Raw genomic sequence first — 20,385 nt, forward strand, 5'->3', positions numbered from 1 at the left:
TAACATATTTGGATAGAAAATGAAATGCAAGGCTGAGGAGCACATCCATTCAACAGTGGTTCTTAATCTCACATGGGCTTACTGCAAATATCTGTCTGTGTAGGGATGGACAGACTTCTGGTGAAGGCGTGGGGGAGAAAAGCAAAGTTGAACCTTTCAGGGAGACCTGCCCCACTCCTCTTTTTCCCACTTGCTGTTGAATGGGAGGAGAAAGTGACAATTTCCAGGTCACCCTAAGCCCATGCACAGTCACACGTCTTCCCACAGAGCTTGGAAGAGACAGCATGGGCAAAGCTGATTATCAGGCTAAAAATAAATATCTCAGTCTTTGCATGCAAGACAGCTACCAGGCACTGGCCACCCCTCCATTTTACCTCCTACCATTATTCCTGCAGTCCACCTCCACCAACAAGCTGTGCAAAGGGAGTGCCACGACTTCTCCTCCCAGCCTGGTTGGATCAGCCAGACCCTGCAAAGCTGTATATGCCCAGCCCCAGAGCAGGATCCCTGAGGCTCCACTCTCTTGCCCTCACTGTGCTCCTCAGCCAAGCCTGCCCGGCAGGTGCCAGCAGAGGTTGCTCTCCACAAATTGAAGGGAGTGCAGCGTTATCTTTTGTTAGTCCACGAGCAAAGAGCCGATGACCTGCAGTAAGGCAGATTAATTTCTGCCAGCAAAATGCAAAACTCTCCTCTCCCCACCATGCCATGTGCAACTAATCGCTTGCATATTTAAACACCCTTGCCTTGCTGAAATTTCGTGATGGAGTTGGTGACAGAGCAAATGTCAGGGCGCATAACCAATGGCATTGTCAGTCGTGATTAATCAGCATCTCCGCCAGGCTTGCGGCCAATTAGAATTTACCATAATAAGGAGGTGACAGCCGGTGTTGCTAGGCGACCGCTGTCTATAGAGCTGGGAGAGCCAGACACATTTAGATGTTACTGTGGATCTCGACAGCGGCATGTCAAAACAACACAAGCGTCTGCCCAGTGGAAAATTTTACAACCCAGGACTGGGCACCGGAGTGAGGCATGATTCCCTTTCAGAATAAAACATAAAAAGGAAGAGGTGATTTTTTTTTGTTGCGGGGTTGTTTTTTGCAGTTCTCCTTGAAAGAAGACTTTAACCAGTCAATCATTTATATACATTTAATTAAGAGATATCGTATCACTGGAACAGGATTTTGTTACTGGGTAATGGGTTCCCATGGCTGAGCAAATGCTGATACATTTATAGAAAAATAGCAGCAGGTCAGCACAGAGACATTTATTTTCAGTCAGAGGTATTTATCTGGCAATGACATTCTGTTCCAGTGACTTATTTTATTATATGAAAGGATTAAAGAATAAAAGGAGGAGGGAAGGGGAAGAAGATGGAGAAATAAAAACAGACTGACAGCAGTTCCTATGTTAACATGAGAGTTGCTGACTCTGCACATCAAGAAAAGCTATGTTCCAGCTGGGAGCAATAACCTTTCCTGGACTTAAGCTTACTCCTAATAGGGCAGGGGAGAGGAAGCGGTAAGGGTCCTTGAGTATACTACACTTTCATGGACAAACTGACTTAAACAGAGGAAGACAGATTATCATATCTTCAGATGAGATATTTGGATTTTCACCAGTCTATGATCTGCCATATGGAAGCTCTGCTGCATGTGCTCTTCAGGTCTAAATAAAGTGGCACAAAGTAGCAGGTTTTACCTATCCTTAATATGGACCTACATAAAGCAGATGCCTGCACAAGTCTTCTAAATTATGAAAGCAGCAATGTCTACACCTTACCTCTTTCAGTTTGGTATCGCTGAAGGCTGGGGTCAGGAGGCTCCGCACATACTTCCATCTGTCATCACGAAGACAAAGGATGCTATCAAGCATTGGCTTGGATATCAAGTTTGGTTTCTAAGTTGAAAGAAAACATAATTCAATTTTAACACAAATGCAACTACAGCTACTCAAGACTCTGGAACTTGGGAAGATTGCTCAGGAATGGCATTGCACTGCTGTCCCATGAAGAGAGGTTCAAGTCAGTCCCAAACACCAACCTAATATGGATGAGGCTGGAGAAAATTTCTCTTTTACTGCACTCATTTTCTCTTTGGCTTTAAAAATCCTGGACCAACTCCTTTCTCAGACTGCTCTGATTCTGATGTTCCTGGTGTTCTCCTGAGATCGCCTTCACTGAACCCTGGCTTCTTCCCTATCTTTCTAAGGCAAGAGGACTTGTCAACACTGCCTCTCCGTGTGACATGAGTGCCAACACACCGCATGCTGGTGTTGGTGGGGGACACAATTTCTGGTGACAGCTGGTATGTCAGACTGTTACATGCATTTTAAAAGTCTTCAGAAAATATGTTGATTAGAAAGCAAGTCCCAGTCCTTACTCTGTTTATAAGGAACACACTCACTAAAACATTGTGGCCTGTCATTCTTACAGCTGCAGCTGTTGGTCAAATATAGTAGCTAAAAGCACTGCTCCATGAAGTTCTGTACCAAAATGACTACTCTGAAATTACTAAAGCTTCCCTGTCCTCTAAGAAATTCTTGTCCAGAAAACACTGATATTCACCAAGGAGTAAAAGGATATAAAAGACAAAAGAGAAAGCACATCAGAAAACAACACACTTCTGCCTGGAAGAAGAATCAGGAGATGTCCAGTCCCACAGCACAAAATATTACATTTTATACTATGTCAGAAGATGTTTCCTAATTGTTCCTGAAGACCTCCAATAGCAGAAATTCAATAACCTCCCCTCTCAAACTCTTCCAGTACTGTACTACTTTTACCATGGTAGCACAATCTCTCTCTGCTGGAACTTTTGTCTTTGTGCTGTCCAGGCATAGAAGTCGGGTTATTCTCCCTTTCTTTGTAGCAGCCCATACATACAGAAGGCTATAACAACCACTAGACATACCGCAGCCATCTACCCCACATAACAGCATTTCACTCAATACATACTTATCCGTTATGCTATCTAGGACTGTTTGCTCAGTGTAGGTACTGCTCCTCTGCATAGTCTCGCTGATTTACTTCTTTCTTAAGGTACAGTCCCTGTGACCCAACATAGTACTCCAGGCAAGAAAGGATTTTATTTCCCCTCCCGCACCCTAGACATTCTGCAAGCTATATTCCTCTCTATTCACCCTGGAATATTACATACCACAGCATGGCACTGTACTCATAAACTGGTTTGTGGCTGCCTGCAACTTTCAGACTTTTTTCTGAACAATCACCCCCCTAGGAAGTTATTCGCTGGCCTTTATCCTTAAAGCTGGTTATTCCCCAGAGTCATATGTAGAACATGTCCCTTTGAACTACGACCATTCCCTTTAAGATTATTTGTTCAACTGAATAACACCACCTCGAATTTTAGCCCTTTCTTTCATAGCGTCTTTCATCCTTACCAGCTTTCTACATAAATTGTTAGCATACTCAGTGCCATCATCTAAATCATTAACAAAATTACAGAACAATTCTTGCAAAGAAGTCACCCTGTGCTCTTCCCTTCCCTTCCAACAGTGGAGTGTTCCAAAATACATTTCAGGCATTGTACAGCAATGTCCTCCAGAAAAAAACACTCTAAGATTGGTGGGTATGGTGACGTCTACACTTCTCTGGTTACCAGGAGGTACAGAGACATTCATTTGTGCATGTGAGATCTTCTGGATACTGCAGCAGCAGTACAGTTCCCCATGTTATCAGTAGAAACAGTATCCATTTTACTGGCAAACAAACCAATGATGCTTTGACCACCCCAATGCCATCTGCTGATCCCTTTTGTCCTCTGACCTTTCCTTTCAGTCTTTCTTTCATTACTACAGTACATGAAAAATGAATTCTTACAACCTCTTACACACCTGGATACTTTAATATCATTTTGTGCCTCACTATTTCTGATTTCATTGCCACTACATGCTATTTTCTTTATCATTTTTCTTGGAAATCTGACCTACTTTCCACTCTCTAAAAAAAAGAACTTCTCTTCAGGAGCCACGAAGAACTGGCAATTTAGCTATGCTGGTCTTCCACTGCACTTCCTCAACTTTCCTCCTTATTGGAAGAGCTTGCACTTAATATCATTTCTTTAAGGAGCTGCCAGCTCTCCTTAACACCTTTTTCCTTTACACTTGCCAAATTCTTACTACACTGCATAAGCTTGTAAAATGCAGAAGCCTATTTTATATTACAAACAGGCTAATGGGATAGTTTAACATTCTCAGCAACACCATCCAGTGTAGTAAACTAATGTCACTGGAACAACACTACAAACCAGTTTTGAGCAAAGATGAGCAGCTTTCAAGTAGAAAAGTATATATTAAGCTGAAGGAAGAGATTGACTTAGGTACTGTCATCAGATGACTACTGTAAAACAAAATAAGGGCACTTTTAAAATGTATAGACTACTCTAAAATGTATAGACTAGTCTATTTGGTACAATAACAGGGAAAACCTTGGACAGGCTGTCAGAGTTGAAATATCTTGGACTATTTTCTCTGACTAGCCTCTTTAAATAAATAATCTGTTTTCTAACTTGTCAGTAGGTATCTTTCCTGAAGATCACAAGGGCAGCTTGAAAGACCATCACTCAGGGGAGCACTCTGTCATTTGTTACAGATATTCAAAGGCTCAGTAGAATCAGAAGAGCCTCTAGACAGTTGGATGATGCTTCCCAGCAGAAGCAATATCCTGTCAGAAAGTCCTGTATGCTACCCTCTGCTTCACAGTTCTTCTGTGCTGCTAGGGCAGCCATTTACACTAGATCTTGACTCAGCAGGTCACTAAACGAGTATTCCTTATATCTTCAGTCTTCATTTCAAACCCTGACACCCAGATTGCAGTGCTCCTGAGTGCTCACTGAAATCAACAACAGGGAAAGTGCCTTGATCCTGTGAAATGCATTAGTCCAAGAAATCAGGTCATTGAGTGCAGCCCCCAAATTAGCAAACACTCTCAGACCTGTGTTTCAACCACCAGCCTTCACTTCTGCTTTATAAAGTGGCTATATCACATCACCTCTTCAGAAATGCTAATGATACATTAACATTTCTGAGGCACTCAGAATGAAATAGCAGAAATACAATGAAAGAGCAGAATAACAATTCCCACAAGGAAATGACCAATTTTGTCTTCCAAGCAAGGTTTAAATAGCATACAGAAAAAAAAGGAAAAAAAAAAAAAAGAAAACCAGAAAAAATTACAGGGCAACACTTGGAAAAGTATTTTGCATCAGTCCCAAATTGAAGGCTGCCCAAACTGTGCACTCTATAAGACAAATCTTCTTTGCAAGACAAAGCTCCACTTAGATAATAACAGATGTGATATAAATCTCACTGCATTTGTCTTGAAAGCAAATTCCCTTCCTAAAACCAAACATTCACCCTAAAAAGTGCTCCTAATTGCATAAAGACTGTATACAGCACATTCACAGAGGGACCCAGTTACTGAACAAAAAGCCTGTTAACTATAATATTATAACTACAACACTAACTATAGCATTGCCTTTTTAGCACTCTACTTTATGACAGTAATGCTCCCTTAACATAATTTTGGTGTGCACAGTATTACATACATATAAATGCTGCAAGGAGGGAAAACTAGCTTTGGCCATAAATTATTTTACTCTGCATCTTTAAAACTGGACAGGCAAAAATATGTTTGTGTTTATTGGAATACCATCAGCATGACTGACAGTGTATAGCAAATTTCATTTATCAGGTTTTCCTTATTGTTTCTGCAAACACTTTCCTCCTAATTGTATAACCTGTGTTACAGGTTCATATAGCAGGAATGAAAATGGATTTGGTATGAGAATGAGCCTGAAGTACCTCAGTGAAAGATGAAGTGTCATCTCTTTCCAAATGGACAAAGTACTGGATGTATCTAAAAAATCTTGAACTTATAAAAATCACCAAATAAATTACCATAGGAGGCAGCTGTAATATTTTCAGGGGCGGTATTTTGGTTTTTGGGCAGCAAAGGAGGTTATCTTTAAGTCAAAGGCAATCAGGATCATGTTCCATCTAGCATAATCTAAATACTGAACAACTGTGCGGCGTCGCACTCTTTCTCCCAGGTCCAGGGCAGCTCCAGTGCCCTCTGGCGCCGCCCCCGCCCAGACTTCCGGGTCCACTGCTTCTCTCCTGCGTGCCGCTGCTGCTGGCACGCCGGTCGAGGTCTGCTGGGTTCTTTCGCCCACGCGAGGGTCTGAGGCAAAGAGGGAAGGAATGTCCAAATCATCCACGAAGGAAAGTGGGAAGGCTTTATTGTCGCTGAGAGTTGCAGTGCGGGGGTAGCGACCTGCGCTTCCCACTCCACGTGGGGGAAATGGCGCCAGAACCTGGGAGGGAGGGGGATGATACAGGGGATGTGATAGGGAGGGCAGATGCTGCCCCTCCAATCTGTGCGGGTGCCGCAGTGATGACGTAAGACAGCGACCAACCAGGGAACTGCAGGGGCGGACACCGAGCCTTGGGCTGAGTGGGATCGTGGGGATGGGGTGGCGGACACAGGGCCAGAAACCGCGGGGGGGTGAATGACACGGGGGAAGCACGGGGGGGGTACACAGGACTCTGCTAGCTAACACAAATGAGAACCCCTAAAACCCAATCCCAGGATGCAACATAACTGCTCTGTGCTTCTTTCTCCTGTGTAATCAACCATTTCTGGTACAGCAATGCTTCATTAAAACTACTGGCAGCATAGTAATTTCTTGCAGTGTACCTACAAGTGCTGCTGAGTTCCCACAATCACAGACATACCGTCAACCACAACAAGGAAAATTTGATTGATTTGCTTGCAAACAAATCCTTTAAAACACCACTGCTTTTAAAAGAGGAAATAAAATAATATTTGCAGATGAGTGGCATCTCTGAAATTAATGCAAAAATTCCCTCCCTTATAAGGTGTTCCTCAGGATGACCCCTCAGACCCAGTTATTGGCTTGTTTGTCATGAGTTCAATTTAGCTTCCTCTGTGTTACTAAATAATTCAGGCAAGTGAATCTTTGGCTCTGAAGCCAAGTGGAACAGAACACCCCCTCTCCCCAAAGTTAAATCCCTTTCCCAAAAACAATGGAGATATCCAAACTGCTTCTGGTCATGGTACATGTTCTTCTCTTGCCTGGGAGACAACTAATCAATATATAACAAAACTGTGCTAAGAAGCATGTCAAATGGATATCTGTAGGACATAATCATGCACTAATATCCTGACCCTGTATCTTGGAGTAATACTGTAGCCTTCTGTGATTCATACAGTATTTGTTCCTTTCCCAAGTTTGTCACTAGGAGGCTAGACTGAACCTCAGGCAGACAGCAATGACTGCCTAGAGCAGAAAGAAGGGTAACAGCACCATTATGTTCCCTTAGACACCTCTTCTCATTTCTTTGGCAGAAAAAATGAGGGATAAAGTTTTCCCAGCAGAAGGCAGCTAATGCAGCCATGCACTCTTTAAATATTGTGAAGAGATGAATCTTCAAAGAAGCTAAAGGGTACTTTTAAAGACCTTTAAAACACACTCACCTCCACAGAACCAGCTGCTAATCTTCTCCATATGCTTTGACAGCACAGTGAGAAACGAAATTCTATAAAAAACAATATCTCAGACACTTTGTTATTTTAAACTTGGACTAAATCATAGCCCACTCCTAACAAAACCAATCAAAAACAATTTACTTTTACAGGAGTCAAACATCAGTACTCAGTCTGCTCAGATTCACAACAAGGAAATAAGCTCTAGAGCACCCAAAATCCCAAATCCAAACAGTAACTCCAACACTAATTCTGGCATTAAGTCATCCCTAGCAAACAGCATTTGCCTTCATGTAAGCTTTCTTCTAGTCCTGCAGCTGTTATGGGACCCAGCTTTGACTGGAATTCCATGTCCACACTCCCCTGAACTTTAGCCCCAATCTCAACCCAACAACCCACACTAATGAGAGACATTTGCTCCTCGCTCCTTCAGCCTTTCTTCAGTACCCATGGGGACTCCAATATCCAGGTTCCTTCCATTTTCCCTTTTAAGGGGAAATTTTTGGGGTATATTCCCAGAGTGAGGGGTCATCTTTCTCCTAGCCTTCATGAATGCCATGCAGTTATCTGTATTTGCTCTAGTGGGGGATGGCTTTTTCCCAAGGGCAAGTTCCAGAAGCGATGAGCAGGCAGCAGTGCTTGCACATCACTGGGTTAACCTGTTCATCTTCCTATTTTCAAAAAGGGTTGATGTCCTTTTCTTGCTAAAAATGCCCTTGTGATTAGGCATTACCATCCTGTTTAAGAAATTGCATTTTTAAACTAAATTTAATGAAATTAAATGAAATGAAAGTTAATAAAAAATGAGATAGAAAGTTTGTAGCTTGAAGACAAGACACTATCCCCATACGTCAGACAGGAATTATAATAAAATCTCTTGTTAAGATTACTCATTCAACTCCCCTTGACTGACAGGTCATCACCACCAGTTCAGCCAGCAGGTGGAACCAGTAAACCCATGAACTGCCCATATGGTATTTCATCCAGTCAGTGGCAGTGGCGTGACACTTAACAGATCAACATAACACTTGCTCTTAAAAGAAGCAACAGAAAAAAAAAAAAAAATCCCTGAGATATCTCCAGGAATACATCTCACTAAGCTTGCAGTAAGTGGATCATGAAAGTGGGAAGGGAGGAGATGCCTCCATATATTAGCTTTAAAAACTCCCTGTTGGTAAACGGATACAATATATTCCTTCCAACTTCCTTGGTGTTTTAAGTCATGCTCAGCTCTCCCTGTATTCATGACATCCAACGACATATTGTGCAGTGGCTTTTGACTGAGCCAGGAAAGCACTGCATTGCATGTTTTCAAAACCCAAAATAGAGCTCATTTATGTCATATACCCTGTAGTTCATTGCTGTTTCCATCTGGAAGGCCCTTGCATACACAGATGTTATAGCCACATCTCTTCAAAGCATGTAAAATTTTTCTCTGCACAAATCATTATCTCATAATGGAGCAAGACCAACTCCTCACCCCAAGACCAAAGCCTTCACAGAGGGCAAAGGGCTGGCACTGCCCACTGAGCACTGTGTGCCAGTGTGGGAGACCGCTGGGTCTCTCATCCCTCTGCTGTGAGTGTGAGGGGCCTTCCATCCATGAAACATCCGAGGGAATCGTTACAGACAGGAGCTGTCTCTCCCCAAAGCAGGCTCGCTCTTCCTTTGCCCTCCCAAAACTCCATTTCCAAATCCTCAGATGCCACATATCCCACACTGCTGCTCCCAAGCAGCTGAAATCAATCCTTCCTTGCCCATTAAAACTATGGACACAGATACTGCTCCACAAACACATTGCTCAAAACCCTCCCAGATCACCAACTCTGCTAACAGTCTCTTTGCTACAGAGAGACTATTAGCCCTCTTCTTTATTAGTCTAAAGCAAGTTTGATTTTAGTATGTGTGATCCAGAAGGTGATCTTACAGCTTCAGAGAGGGAAAAAAAAAATCACCAAACTTATACCAAAATGCACATATTGCTTTGTGATTTCATAAAAGTGTCCAGTAAAAGTTTTCAGCTTAATTTGAAATCAACATGCCTGCAGAGAAGAGGAGAAAATGTCCATGGATTATCTATTTCATTAAGCTTTTAGGTTCTCCTTGGTCATTAGGGTTCTTCAAAAGAGTGTGACAGGGTAGAATTGGTTTCAGTGATTACAGCAATTGTCTTTCATTCTACTCTATCAGACTATACAAAAAGGCATCTCCAAGCAGGTTCTTTTGTCATCAAGTCAGATCTTCAGCAACTAATAACTACTATTCCTAATTACTCATTGGAAAAATGGCACAGCCAACCCCAGCTTACAAGCAAATACTGGCTGTTTTCCCCTCTGTGGCAAGCAGCCTGGAAACATCTGTTCTTGTCTCTGCAAACATTCTCTTAAGTCATGGTTTTGTCAATAGAAACCAAAGCGAGTCATTGCAATGAGGTAAATATAACCATCCATAACTGCTAAAATAAACACATATGGCCTCCTGCAGTCTGACCCAAACTGATGCAAGTCACACGTTCCATTTGTTGGTGTAAGCAACACCAAAATTAAATCCATGCATTCATGAGTTTGCATATGGTGGTCAGTTTGCACATTTGGGATCAAAGCAATCAAAGCAAAGAAAAAGGTATTTGCTCTTAATTAATTAAGAATTTTGGTATTATAAACAAATTCAGGTTGTACTAGAGAATCCATACTCTATAGACAGTTTCTGCTGAGAAGCAGTTTTTAAACATGTTTAAATCCACTTTCCAGCTGACATAACTGTACTTTTTAATATTGGATAAAGTTATAAGACTATTAAAAGCCTCTCTGTTTATACAGACTTCTCCTAAAGGAAAGGTTGAGGACCAGAAAGTTCCTTTTACAGTATGTAAAGAGTATTTGGAAAAAAGCAGTCCCTAATAACTTTTGGTACACATATATTGCCATGCTTTCAGTCTTTGGCATATGTAGGAAAGACAGGCAATGCCTATAAGAACATTGGCTAGATCTTTTATTTACACAGGACCATTGTATTCCATGCTCTGCTCATCCAGAGACATGCCTGCAGTAACCTTAAATCTTCTGGAGAATTCCAAGAGAGATTATAAGTACCACTCACCATCCCACTGCATGTCCCCTTGGCTGCTGACTCAAATGCCTTGGGTATGCAGCTAGATACCTCAGAAAAAGTTCACCCAAAATGAGCACAGAGTTGTCCAAGCTGCCATGACAGCAATGTAGGAAGAGTCCTATGCTTCCTTAAGGTCTCACCACCTTTCTTCTCATGGACATAACAAAACATATTCCAGAAGAGAGGTGTGATCAGGGATGACTCCCTTTTTTACCACAGCAGAATGAAAGAAGTCATGGTAGTAACCTGCTTTCAAACAATCACTGACAGAACAAAACGCACAGTGGGGGAAAACCTTGTAATTCCTTCCTGTGGATAAGGACAGGAAGAAAAATAAGGAAATAAGAATAATGAAGGAAAGAATTATTACAGCGGGAGTACAGGTTAGGGGGAGGGAGGGATAGTCTGAGGCCCGTTAGGCTGCAGAGATTCACTAACTTCTCTTTCACGAATGCCATGGACGCATAGAATTTGGCATTGATTCAACAAATAAGGTTGCAAATGCATCTTCTCAAAGAATCACCTGTAAGTTTCTAGATGGGGTATGTCACAGAGAGATGAGAGGTGTGCCTTGAAATGATTTCCAGCAGGTAAATACATGAAAGCCTTTCTCTTGCACTCTGGACAATTTGTCATGGGGGACTGCACTGGAGCAGCCTGGCTCCACCCCTTTGTGATTCAAAGAACCACGTTTATTGCTCCTACATTTTCTGCAGTGTCTGAGTTGCCAGCCCATTTCAAAGGCACACGTGAGGGCCATCTCTCTCTCAAAACATCATATTCATAGATCTCCTACCTTGGACAAGGTTCAAAACTGCTAAGCTTCCATTTGGTGATTTCAGCTGCTGAAATCAGCAGCTCCAAGGGATTCAAGACACCTCAGAACATTAGCTATGGCTGAGCAAGAGTTTTAAATCTGTACTGCCAAATTAAGCTCCTCAGATAGGGGTTAAATGCTTAGGACCTTCTGGTCACTAGCAGAGGTAAGCAAGGCAGGTGAAGGGGAGGCTTACCAATGGCTTAGTTTAAAATATCACATTTTTATTTGGAGAAAGTGTATACATAAGAAATGTCACTTCTTCATGTACTTCATATTTTATTGACAATTTTAGTTTGACCTCTTCCACTCAGGTGTTGCAATACAGAAATAAAATTATATACAGGCCTGTATAGCTTAAAATCTCAAAGCACCAAGAAACACTGAAAATAAACAAGTGGCTAAGTAGCTAACTATGACCTAAAGGCGAAAGACATTTCAAAGGGTTTCTATCAGTCTTCCAAGCTGCCATGTAGCACCTAAAACTTGTTGTCACATTTCCCATGTGACAACATCCTGATATGCAAAATATACTTCAAACTGCCATTTATCTAATTTGAAACAGAAAATTTGGGATTAATATAGCAAACTGATGATCTCCAATATGTGCAAAACAACCCAAGGAAAAAGTATTTCACCTTTTCCCCCCAAAGCCAAGAAGAAAATTTCAAAATAATGTCAAACAAAGCCAATAAAAGTTTTCTTGTGAGGCCTCCTAATGGTTTAAAAAACAAAAAATGGGTTCAAGATGATATTTAAATCAAACTACTGGAAGAAAAGGGCTATTAAAAATTAAAAACATGAATACAGCTTTTAGCTTAGGAAGTCAACCATGGGCAGTCAGATGTTAGGGGGACATTTTACAGGAAATACTGCTCTGCTCTTCTGTTCCTTCTCAAAGCATATGCTACTAGTCATACTCAGAACACTCCCTGGTTAAATACTTGAATTTTTATGTTACTTTTCCTTTGAAAAGTCATTCAGAAAGAAAACTCCAGGGTCAGCTGTAATGGCAGAATGACAAGATGTCAACAAATCACATTTGCAGTACCTGCTCAGCTGAAGAATTTGGATTCCCTGCCTGCTACTTCACAATTCTTTCTAATTACATTAAGTGGATATTTACACATCAGGGAAAAAAAAAAATCCTAATTTCATAAAGTAAGATTTCCACATCTATCTGTCGAAACATTAATGTATTTTCCTGATAGCAGTAGCTGGTTTCATTTATTTGTCCCTCAAGAAGAGCTAGGCTATAAAACTTTCTCAGGAGTTGCACAGCACACTTTCAGCATTTTATCTTCCAAGATTTCATATTTGTGGTTATTACCTAGTTTCAATCAAATTTTAAAAATCCTAATTTATGAAAACATGTTTTGACAGGCTTATATGAAATAACGTTTGTGCATTTGCCTCTTACAAATTAATTTGAGCATATCTAGAATTAAATGTTTGTCATAAGATAATTTCAACTATAATAAAGTCCTATTGTGCACAGATAACATTACAGGACTTATCATGAGTTCCCTGGAGCTCACAATTTCTGTAAAACAGCTTTAATTCACAAACCACCTGTAAGCAGAGTGTTGCTTACATCACTCCTACTGATTTCTCCAAGGAGAGAAGTTGAAACACTCCTCTGAGTATCAACCAGTACCTCATCCAAATAAATTAACAATATTAGCTACTTTTGTATTCTTAAACATTTAGACTTGTAATATGAAGCAGTGTGGATTATGAAACATTAAGCATGTCACCATATCATAAGAGTTCTAGGATAAGATAAAATGTTAAAAACAACAAAATGTTAAAAACAAGAGTTCTAGGATAAGATAAAATGTTAAAACCAACAAAAACAACAAAACCCCACAAAGTGGAGTCCACACCACAGAGCTCACAGATCCCTTTGTGGCCTAATAGGCCTCCTTCAGATGATGCAGCATTTAGAGGCCCTGTTTCACCACTCTTGCTTCAGTTTTAGTGCACTGTTACCATGACATGAAACCAGAGGGATGGATCAGAGCCCAAATTCTTCCCACTCACAGTGCCCCAAAAGCCAGCACCAGCATTTCGGGCACAGACAAGCTGGAGCTCAGCAAACACACACGAGGACAGAGCAAGATTTGGGATTTAGAGTCTCTTTTATCGAGTGCCCAGGGAAGGAATGTGTGCCAGCCATGAGAACAATACACCTGCAACCTTGCACTGAGGGTTAACCCCCAACAGCCAGGCCCACATGGAATGGCAATGAGTAACCTGGCTGGAGGTTCAGCCTGCTGGGATTTCCTGTGTGGAAAAGGAAAGAGGCTTCACTCTCTGGAAGGACCAGTGACATTGCCAAGCTGTACCCATACTCAGCACATGCATCACACTTGACTGCATGCACCCAGCATGTTATTTTTACTTGCAAGTTATTAGAATCTGCACTTCCAAGCCCAGCTTTATTGGTGGGTGAGAGTTGTAGTTCCCAACCATCAGTGTTGACCAGCACAGCACACACTCCCACATCACAAGAACTCATTTTGCATCTGTACAGCTGCTTCTCTCACACTTGAGGTTCATGCTGAACACCCCCAGCATCCAGCAGCCTGAAAAATAAAAGGTATCTTGAAACTGAAAAAAATAACCCTCTGTGACATGTCTAAAACCATGCTGATTTTTTTTTTATTTAGAATAAAACTTAACCCTAGGACAAACATAAGTTTTTATAACCAAAAGTGACTGTCACTGCCAATATAAGATAAATATTACCACAAGCACAAAGGGAAGAGCTGAAAAAAGTGGAAAAAATGAGAGCTGCCTCACTTGACTACAAGGAGGGCAATACAAGGGAGAGCCATCCAGCAGCCAGGGCACTTAAAGAACTTGTAAGGTGACACAGTGAAACACCAGCTAGGGAGGGTACATTCTTTTTAAAAATTCAAATCAAACATTAAACAAAAATAAAACCAGAGCTGGTTAGAGAAACTTAAATAAAGCCATGAGGTTTGCAAGAAACTGTCAATATTGCAAAAGCAATTTCTTTCTCTGGGCTTTCTGGAATAAAAGAAGGAAAAAAGTTCTAGAAACTACCTCTTTATAGGTGTTCTCACAATAAAATAACTTTACGTTGTAAATTGAAATGACGTTTTCTTTAGACTAAAAACTGTAACTGAAACAAATTATTTCAATGAACTTTTTATTTTTATTTTGGCTTTAAACTGTTCAAAATCAGACATGACATGAAAATTCTGTTTTCCACATATTTCCTAATGAAATTTCAGAAACCGCTAGGGTAAAGGTTTTGGGTTTTTTTTTTTTTTTTTCCTAAATTCTTACTTCTGACAACATAGGATGCCATCAATTTCTACTGCAGTCAATTACAATTATATCAGGAGGATACTAGAGAGCAAAATAAAACATTAAGAGGTTTGAAAATCTTAGGCTTAGTGCAGTCTTCGTATCCTAAAGCATATGCAGAAATGGATCCAAATGGATCCAATTCTTAATTATGTTATCACATATATCATTTTTCTCCCCACAGGATCTCTATTTCATTTCTCAAATTTAAGATTTCTAGAGGAAATAATATCCTGAAAGGTTTTAACATTGCAAATAAAAAACTTTTCATGTGAAAATTTTCATGTGAAATCAATCAGTCACAAACTCAAAATCCTCCTCCTTCAGACATAAAGCTCACATGATGACCTCTAGAAATTCATAGTCATTTGTAGAGTTCTGTCAGCAGAGAGCGATAGCAGTAAGTCAGTCTCCTTTAATAATTTTTTGTTGAGTCTGTGTTTACTCAGATTCTTCAGGGGCTTATAAACTTAAGCAGTTTGGTCAGATTTTCAAAGTGGTTTTTATATCCAGCCCTTAACACTAGAGGGAACAAAGCCAAAGCCAAAGAAATAGACTCTGGGTTTATTTTCCTCATAATCGATAAATAACCCTAACTTTTCCCTAGGTATCATCTCCAAAATAGCAAGACCATTTTGACTGAAAAATTCTAAATGAAAAATACTAATTGAAGCAGTTAAACAATGATAATCTACAGAATGGAAAACATTGTAATGGGAGACATTGGGCAACTTTAATTATAGAGCTCACCATTGCCTCTGCAACAGTACAGCTTCTTTGGAACTCATGAAATACCAATATAGGCCTGATGACATTTAAACTTGACTGAAGGTCAATGACTGGTTAAACTGGAATGTTTCTGAGCCACTGTTAAATTATTCAGAATTATTTTAGGAAAGCTGCATAAAAAGTGCAAGAGTGCAGTTTTAGCTTCATCTAAATGCACACACTGAGAATGGAAAAGGAAATGGGGAAACTGTCAGTTGCAATTGCCTTGAAAAGGGAAAAAAAATAGTATCTTGTGTACCTTCAACTTAGAATTAATCTAGCAGAAGACTGCAAGACAGTTCTTGTTTTTACTACTTATTTCCCCAAACCCTTTACTCCAAGAGCAAGCACGAAAGAGAAGGAAGAGGAATGAAACATTATTTCAGTAAAGAATGTAATTATTTTTGTTTCTGTTGCTTAACACCAGTGAGAAGAGGTTGGCAGGAGTAAATAATTAATAATCAACAGGCCTTAACTTTTGCTGCAGGACAGCTGTTTCCTGATCTCACTATATCTGCTGCTGAATGTGTGTCTGTGAGGCTAAACTGAGTCTCCTTGAGCCACCACTGAGCCTCCAGAAACAGATGAATGAACATGGAAATGTGCAGTGGCCAGGTGTGCTCAAAGTAAGGAGCACTCACTACACAGGAGAGCTGTGAGACATGTGTGACATTCACATTCTCTGGACAGAAAGATATAATTCTGTCTCTCAGGAGAAGCACAGAGAGAAGAAGAGAAAACAATCTTTATGTCTGCTCCTTTGTTTTCCCCATGTGGAATGTGGTATGGAGATTGTTTACCTGAAGTGATTGCTGGATTGGATTCTGGTGAAGGTTGTTTGGGTTCAATGCCCAATCGGATCCAGACGAGTCTCGGACTCTCAGCAGAGAGTCACGAGTTTTGTTAGTTAGGTAAGTAAGTAAGAAGTAAGTATGTAGAATAGTATAGTATCTCTTTAAATAGTATATGAATGTAATACAGTATAGTTTTAATAAAGCAGATCCTTCAGCCTTCTGATCTGGAGCAGACATCATAATTTCTTCCCTCATCCGGGCTTCGCCGTGTTTTTACTATAAACTTGCAGTGTAAAAACTTGAATTTTACACCCCTCATCCTCTTCCCTTTCCCTTCTGAGTGTGGTGAATTAAATGCTGACAGTACATCAGCAGCTGTGGCAAGTGTCCTGTGACTTTCCTTGGTTGTGGTCACGAGCTGTGTGCTCACAGCACGGCGCTTCCATGGCACCCCCACAACACACAGCAGCACCTTCCCTTCCCAAGGCTCAGATCAGCCAACTATTTGCTATCAATTATTTACAACAAATGGTGCCAAGATACGTGGTTACTATATAAAGGGGAATTCTCACTAGAGAGTAAAACAATACCTGCCAACTCATTCTTCACTTGTGATCCTCCGTTACATGTAGTCAGCGCTGAGGAGTGCACAGTCTCTGAACACCCTTTCCTGTGGAGGTTTCATTCTTGCAGAATGAAACTTACATAGTGTAGGTCACAAGCAAAGAAAACAAAGTGGCAGAAATTTTCACTTAGCACAGATCTACCAGTTAATTGCTAGGTAGAAGAGAACTTTCCAGGCTGCGGTCAGAGGACCACAGCAAAGCAGCTGCATCAATATAAGATGCTATGACCCCCCCATCAACTGTTCATCATTCCTCCTCTATTGGAGATAAACACCATTGAAACAGAGCTGGTGGAGAGCCCTTGTGGGCACTCGTCTGCTTCAGCGCTAAGTCAGCCTGCATGGTTTTGAAAAAGTCCACACTGATACAAACTAACATGAATTAGCTTCTGAGCTGAACCAGAGGAGGAATGCTCATGTTGTAGGCCTTGCTGTGGAAATGGCGAGTCCAGTTAAGACATCTTAACAAAAAGTTGTTAGCATTATGCTAGGTAAGAACATTATCATTATATCAAAAAAGAAAAAATAAAAAAGGACCTTTCATACTTTTAAGTTCAAATAGAAATATAAAGGCAGGCAAATGGATTAAGGTATCTGAATGAATGTCTAAGGAGAGAACTATTCCCACTATTTTGAAGATATAATGCTACCTTTAAATCAGTTTAAATGAAAAGCAAAATCTTGCAAGGATTAGCATAATAATTGCCCACATGTATCACATTGACTCTCACTGAAGAGGAATGGACTTGTGCACACACAAGAGCCCCCAGACAGAACTATCACAGACAAAACAAAAAGCTTACCCATGGAAATAAAAAAAATAATAACCCAAACCAAAACCCCCCACCTGCTGGCATAAGAGTTAAAAGAAAGGATTCAAAATGGGATGGGGTGGGATGGGAACAGATTTGTGGCCAATGGAGTGAATGAAAAAAATGATGCTCAGATGCATTCTCTGGCACTGGAAGTCATCACAGCACAGGGTGCTGGAGGCTGGGCAGATAAGCCACAAGGAAGATTACTGTCACTGTCTGTCCTGCTGCTGTGTTTTGAATTTTGCTGCTGGCCACCTTTGAAAGAGGACACTCAACCAGGTTAAACAGATCTTAGGCATGATACATGAGAACCGTTCAAATATTACATATTGCCATATCACATCTACTCCAGTGCTGAACTACCAGATTCCCAGGTACGTGCAGGTAAATCACTTCCCTGTGCTGTGAAACGTCACTTCTATAGACTTCAGAGGGTTCCTGTATCATCAGATGCTTCAAAAGGACTTTTTGTACATGAGCAGACCAGTTAACTCCAAATGTGGTTAAAAACATGAAAACAAAGCAAAGTACTGGGTCTGAACTCTGACTGCTCAAGCATGTAAAAAAGCCAACTCAGATGCTGTGATCTGAGCCTATGTCAGTTCTGGAACAAGTGACAAACTAATTACTCTTCTAAACAAAAGCAGACTGGGAAAGGCAAGAATCAAAGGACATGACACCCTACAATATGTCAAAAATAAGGAAAATGAAGAAAATTGTAAACAAAACAACCAATCTACTACTGTCAGGTAACAGTTTCAAAAGTCAGAAATGAGAGACTGTTAAAAACCTGTGATATTAAACTGAATAAGTTTCCCAAAAAATATTCTCACAGCAAATGTCCAAAGAAGTAGGATAAGTTGAATTTCCCTTTAAAAAAAAACAACAAATCAACAGAAATCAAAGGTCAGGACCAGCAAAGATCAGCAAAAACTGCATTTGCACTCTACCTACTCATAACACAGTCAGCTAAGAGCAGGATTAGATAAGGAAGCAATAATGTATTTAAACAAGAAAAAATATTAATCAGACTTAATATTTCACATATTTTATCCAACAGTAAAACATGTTCTTTAAACAAGGAACAGAGCCCTAGGAATAGATAGTCCTTTCCTGCCTGTGTTGTTTCCCTTCAATGTTATTATTCATTATTAAAAAAAAGTGCTGCAAACCCAGTAAATAAATAGCCAATGTAGGTTTGATGAGAGATTGGCTCAGAAGACTGCTTTTGGCCTGAATAGAAAGATATGCTTTCATCCTGTTTTGACTATACTCATACATTTACCTAACATAATTGGATGTAGTTAATATTGCAGGAGCCTTCAAGCAGCGCACATTTCCCTCATTAGTGGGTTTAAAGCCTTAATGATATCTCCTGCGCTGCAGAAAAGCGGAATGTAGGCTTCAAAAGTGATTGGCAAGTTTCAACAGGAGAGAAACTGGGGGAAGGGAAGGCAAAACCTAATAATACTCTGATCTTGTCCTCTTCAGTTGTTTAGAAAAGGAAATCTTGCAGAACAATTGAATAAAGAAGAAAACAGAGGTGAGAATAAACAGGGAATGGGTAAAAAGAGGGACCTTTCACATACCTGCAACACATAAAGACACTCACATACTTGGTCCTACACTAACTCCTCATGGCACAAACAATGCATATGCAGTTCATATTGTCAAATCAACATCTTCATGCACCTGCAGCAAAATCACCTTTTCATAGTTTCATTATGCAGTATTTCCCACCCCCACCCCACCCTTTCAAATCTCAATAGTTTGGCAGGGAAGCCTTGCATTTAGGCAACAGAATGTCACAGAATACCATTAACTAAGCACATGCAAAGGGTGTGGGGTTTTGTTGTTTGTTTGTTTTGTTGGGTTTTTTATTGACTAATTTTGACCATTTTCCAGGAACAGAAATTTCACAGGCTGATTTAGCTTCAAAAGAAGTGTAATTATGTACAGCTGTATTCAGTATTTCTTGACTGCCTTGAACAAGCAGTGAAAGGGAGATTTGCACACATTATCAGCCACTATCATTAGTGCTGTAAAGTACATAATCCATCTGGTGTTGTGGTGTCTACCTAGGAGCAGGTATGGAACCACTGATGGCTGCAGTGTAACAGCAGAAAGGGAGAGAGTTAAAAAGTAACAAAGCAACACAGCAACCCAAGTCATTTCTTGATGCTGGATTGTCCTTGCATTTGTGTTCTCCCATGGTTTTGTAAAGCATTTTTATGTGTACAGGCATGGAGAGTGGAGAATTAAAAATGTAAATTTCATCATGTGCTTTTGCTGTCTTCACAGGGGAAGAGGTAGCAGGATACCATGGTGATGGCAGCACTGCAGCCCATTAATAAACCAGAGAAATACTCAGGGATGGATTCAAATACTTAGAACCATGCTGAAAAAGAACTCATTTCATAATAACTCCTGTGAAAAATAACATGACTGTGCATCTCAGCATCAGCTGTGGTCTCAACATGCTGACTCATCATTTCTCCATGGGGGGCAAGGAAAGAGGAAACTTGTTTTTAAGACTTCTAGCCTCCTTACAGTCAACTGCATTGCTTTTATATTGCCAAGGTTTATGG

General features: G+C 40.5%; 1 protein-coding gene across 5 annotated transcripts in view; it reads right to left on the bottom strand.

The window, feature by feature from the left end:
* TBXAS1 (thromboxane A synthase 1) overlaps nucleotides 1–20,385 on the bottom strand; it is a 228,095-nt gene that overhangs the window by 96,901 nt on the left and 110,809 nt on the right. For 4 of the 5 annotated variants that reach the window (XM_053943897.1, XM_053943901.1, XM_053943899.1 and 1 more), the window contains one exon: nucleotides 1,783–1,899. The exons of the other annotated variant lie outside the window; for it this stretch is intronic. In XM_053943897.1, coding sequence (XP_053799872.1) covers nucleotides 1,783–1,899 — 117 coding nt within the window. The remainder of the gene's footprint in view (nucleotides 1–1,782; nucleotides 1,900–20,385) is intronic. 5 annotated transcript variants of the gene reach the window in all.

Source organism: Vidua chalybeata, chromosome 5, assembly GCF_026979565.1.
Source record: "Vidua chalybeata isolate OUT-0048 chromosome 5, bVidCha1 merged haplotype, whole genome shotgun sequence".
Classification (NCBI taxonomy): Eukaryota; Metazoa; Chordata; class Aves; order Passeriformes; family Viduidae; genus Vidua; species Vidua chalybeata.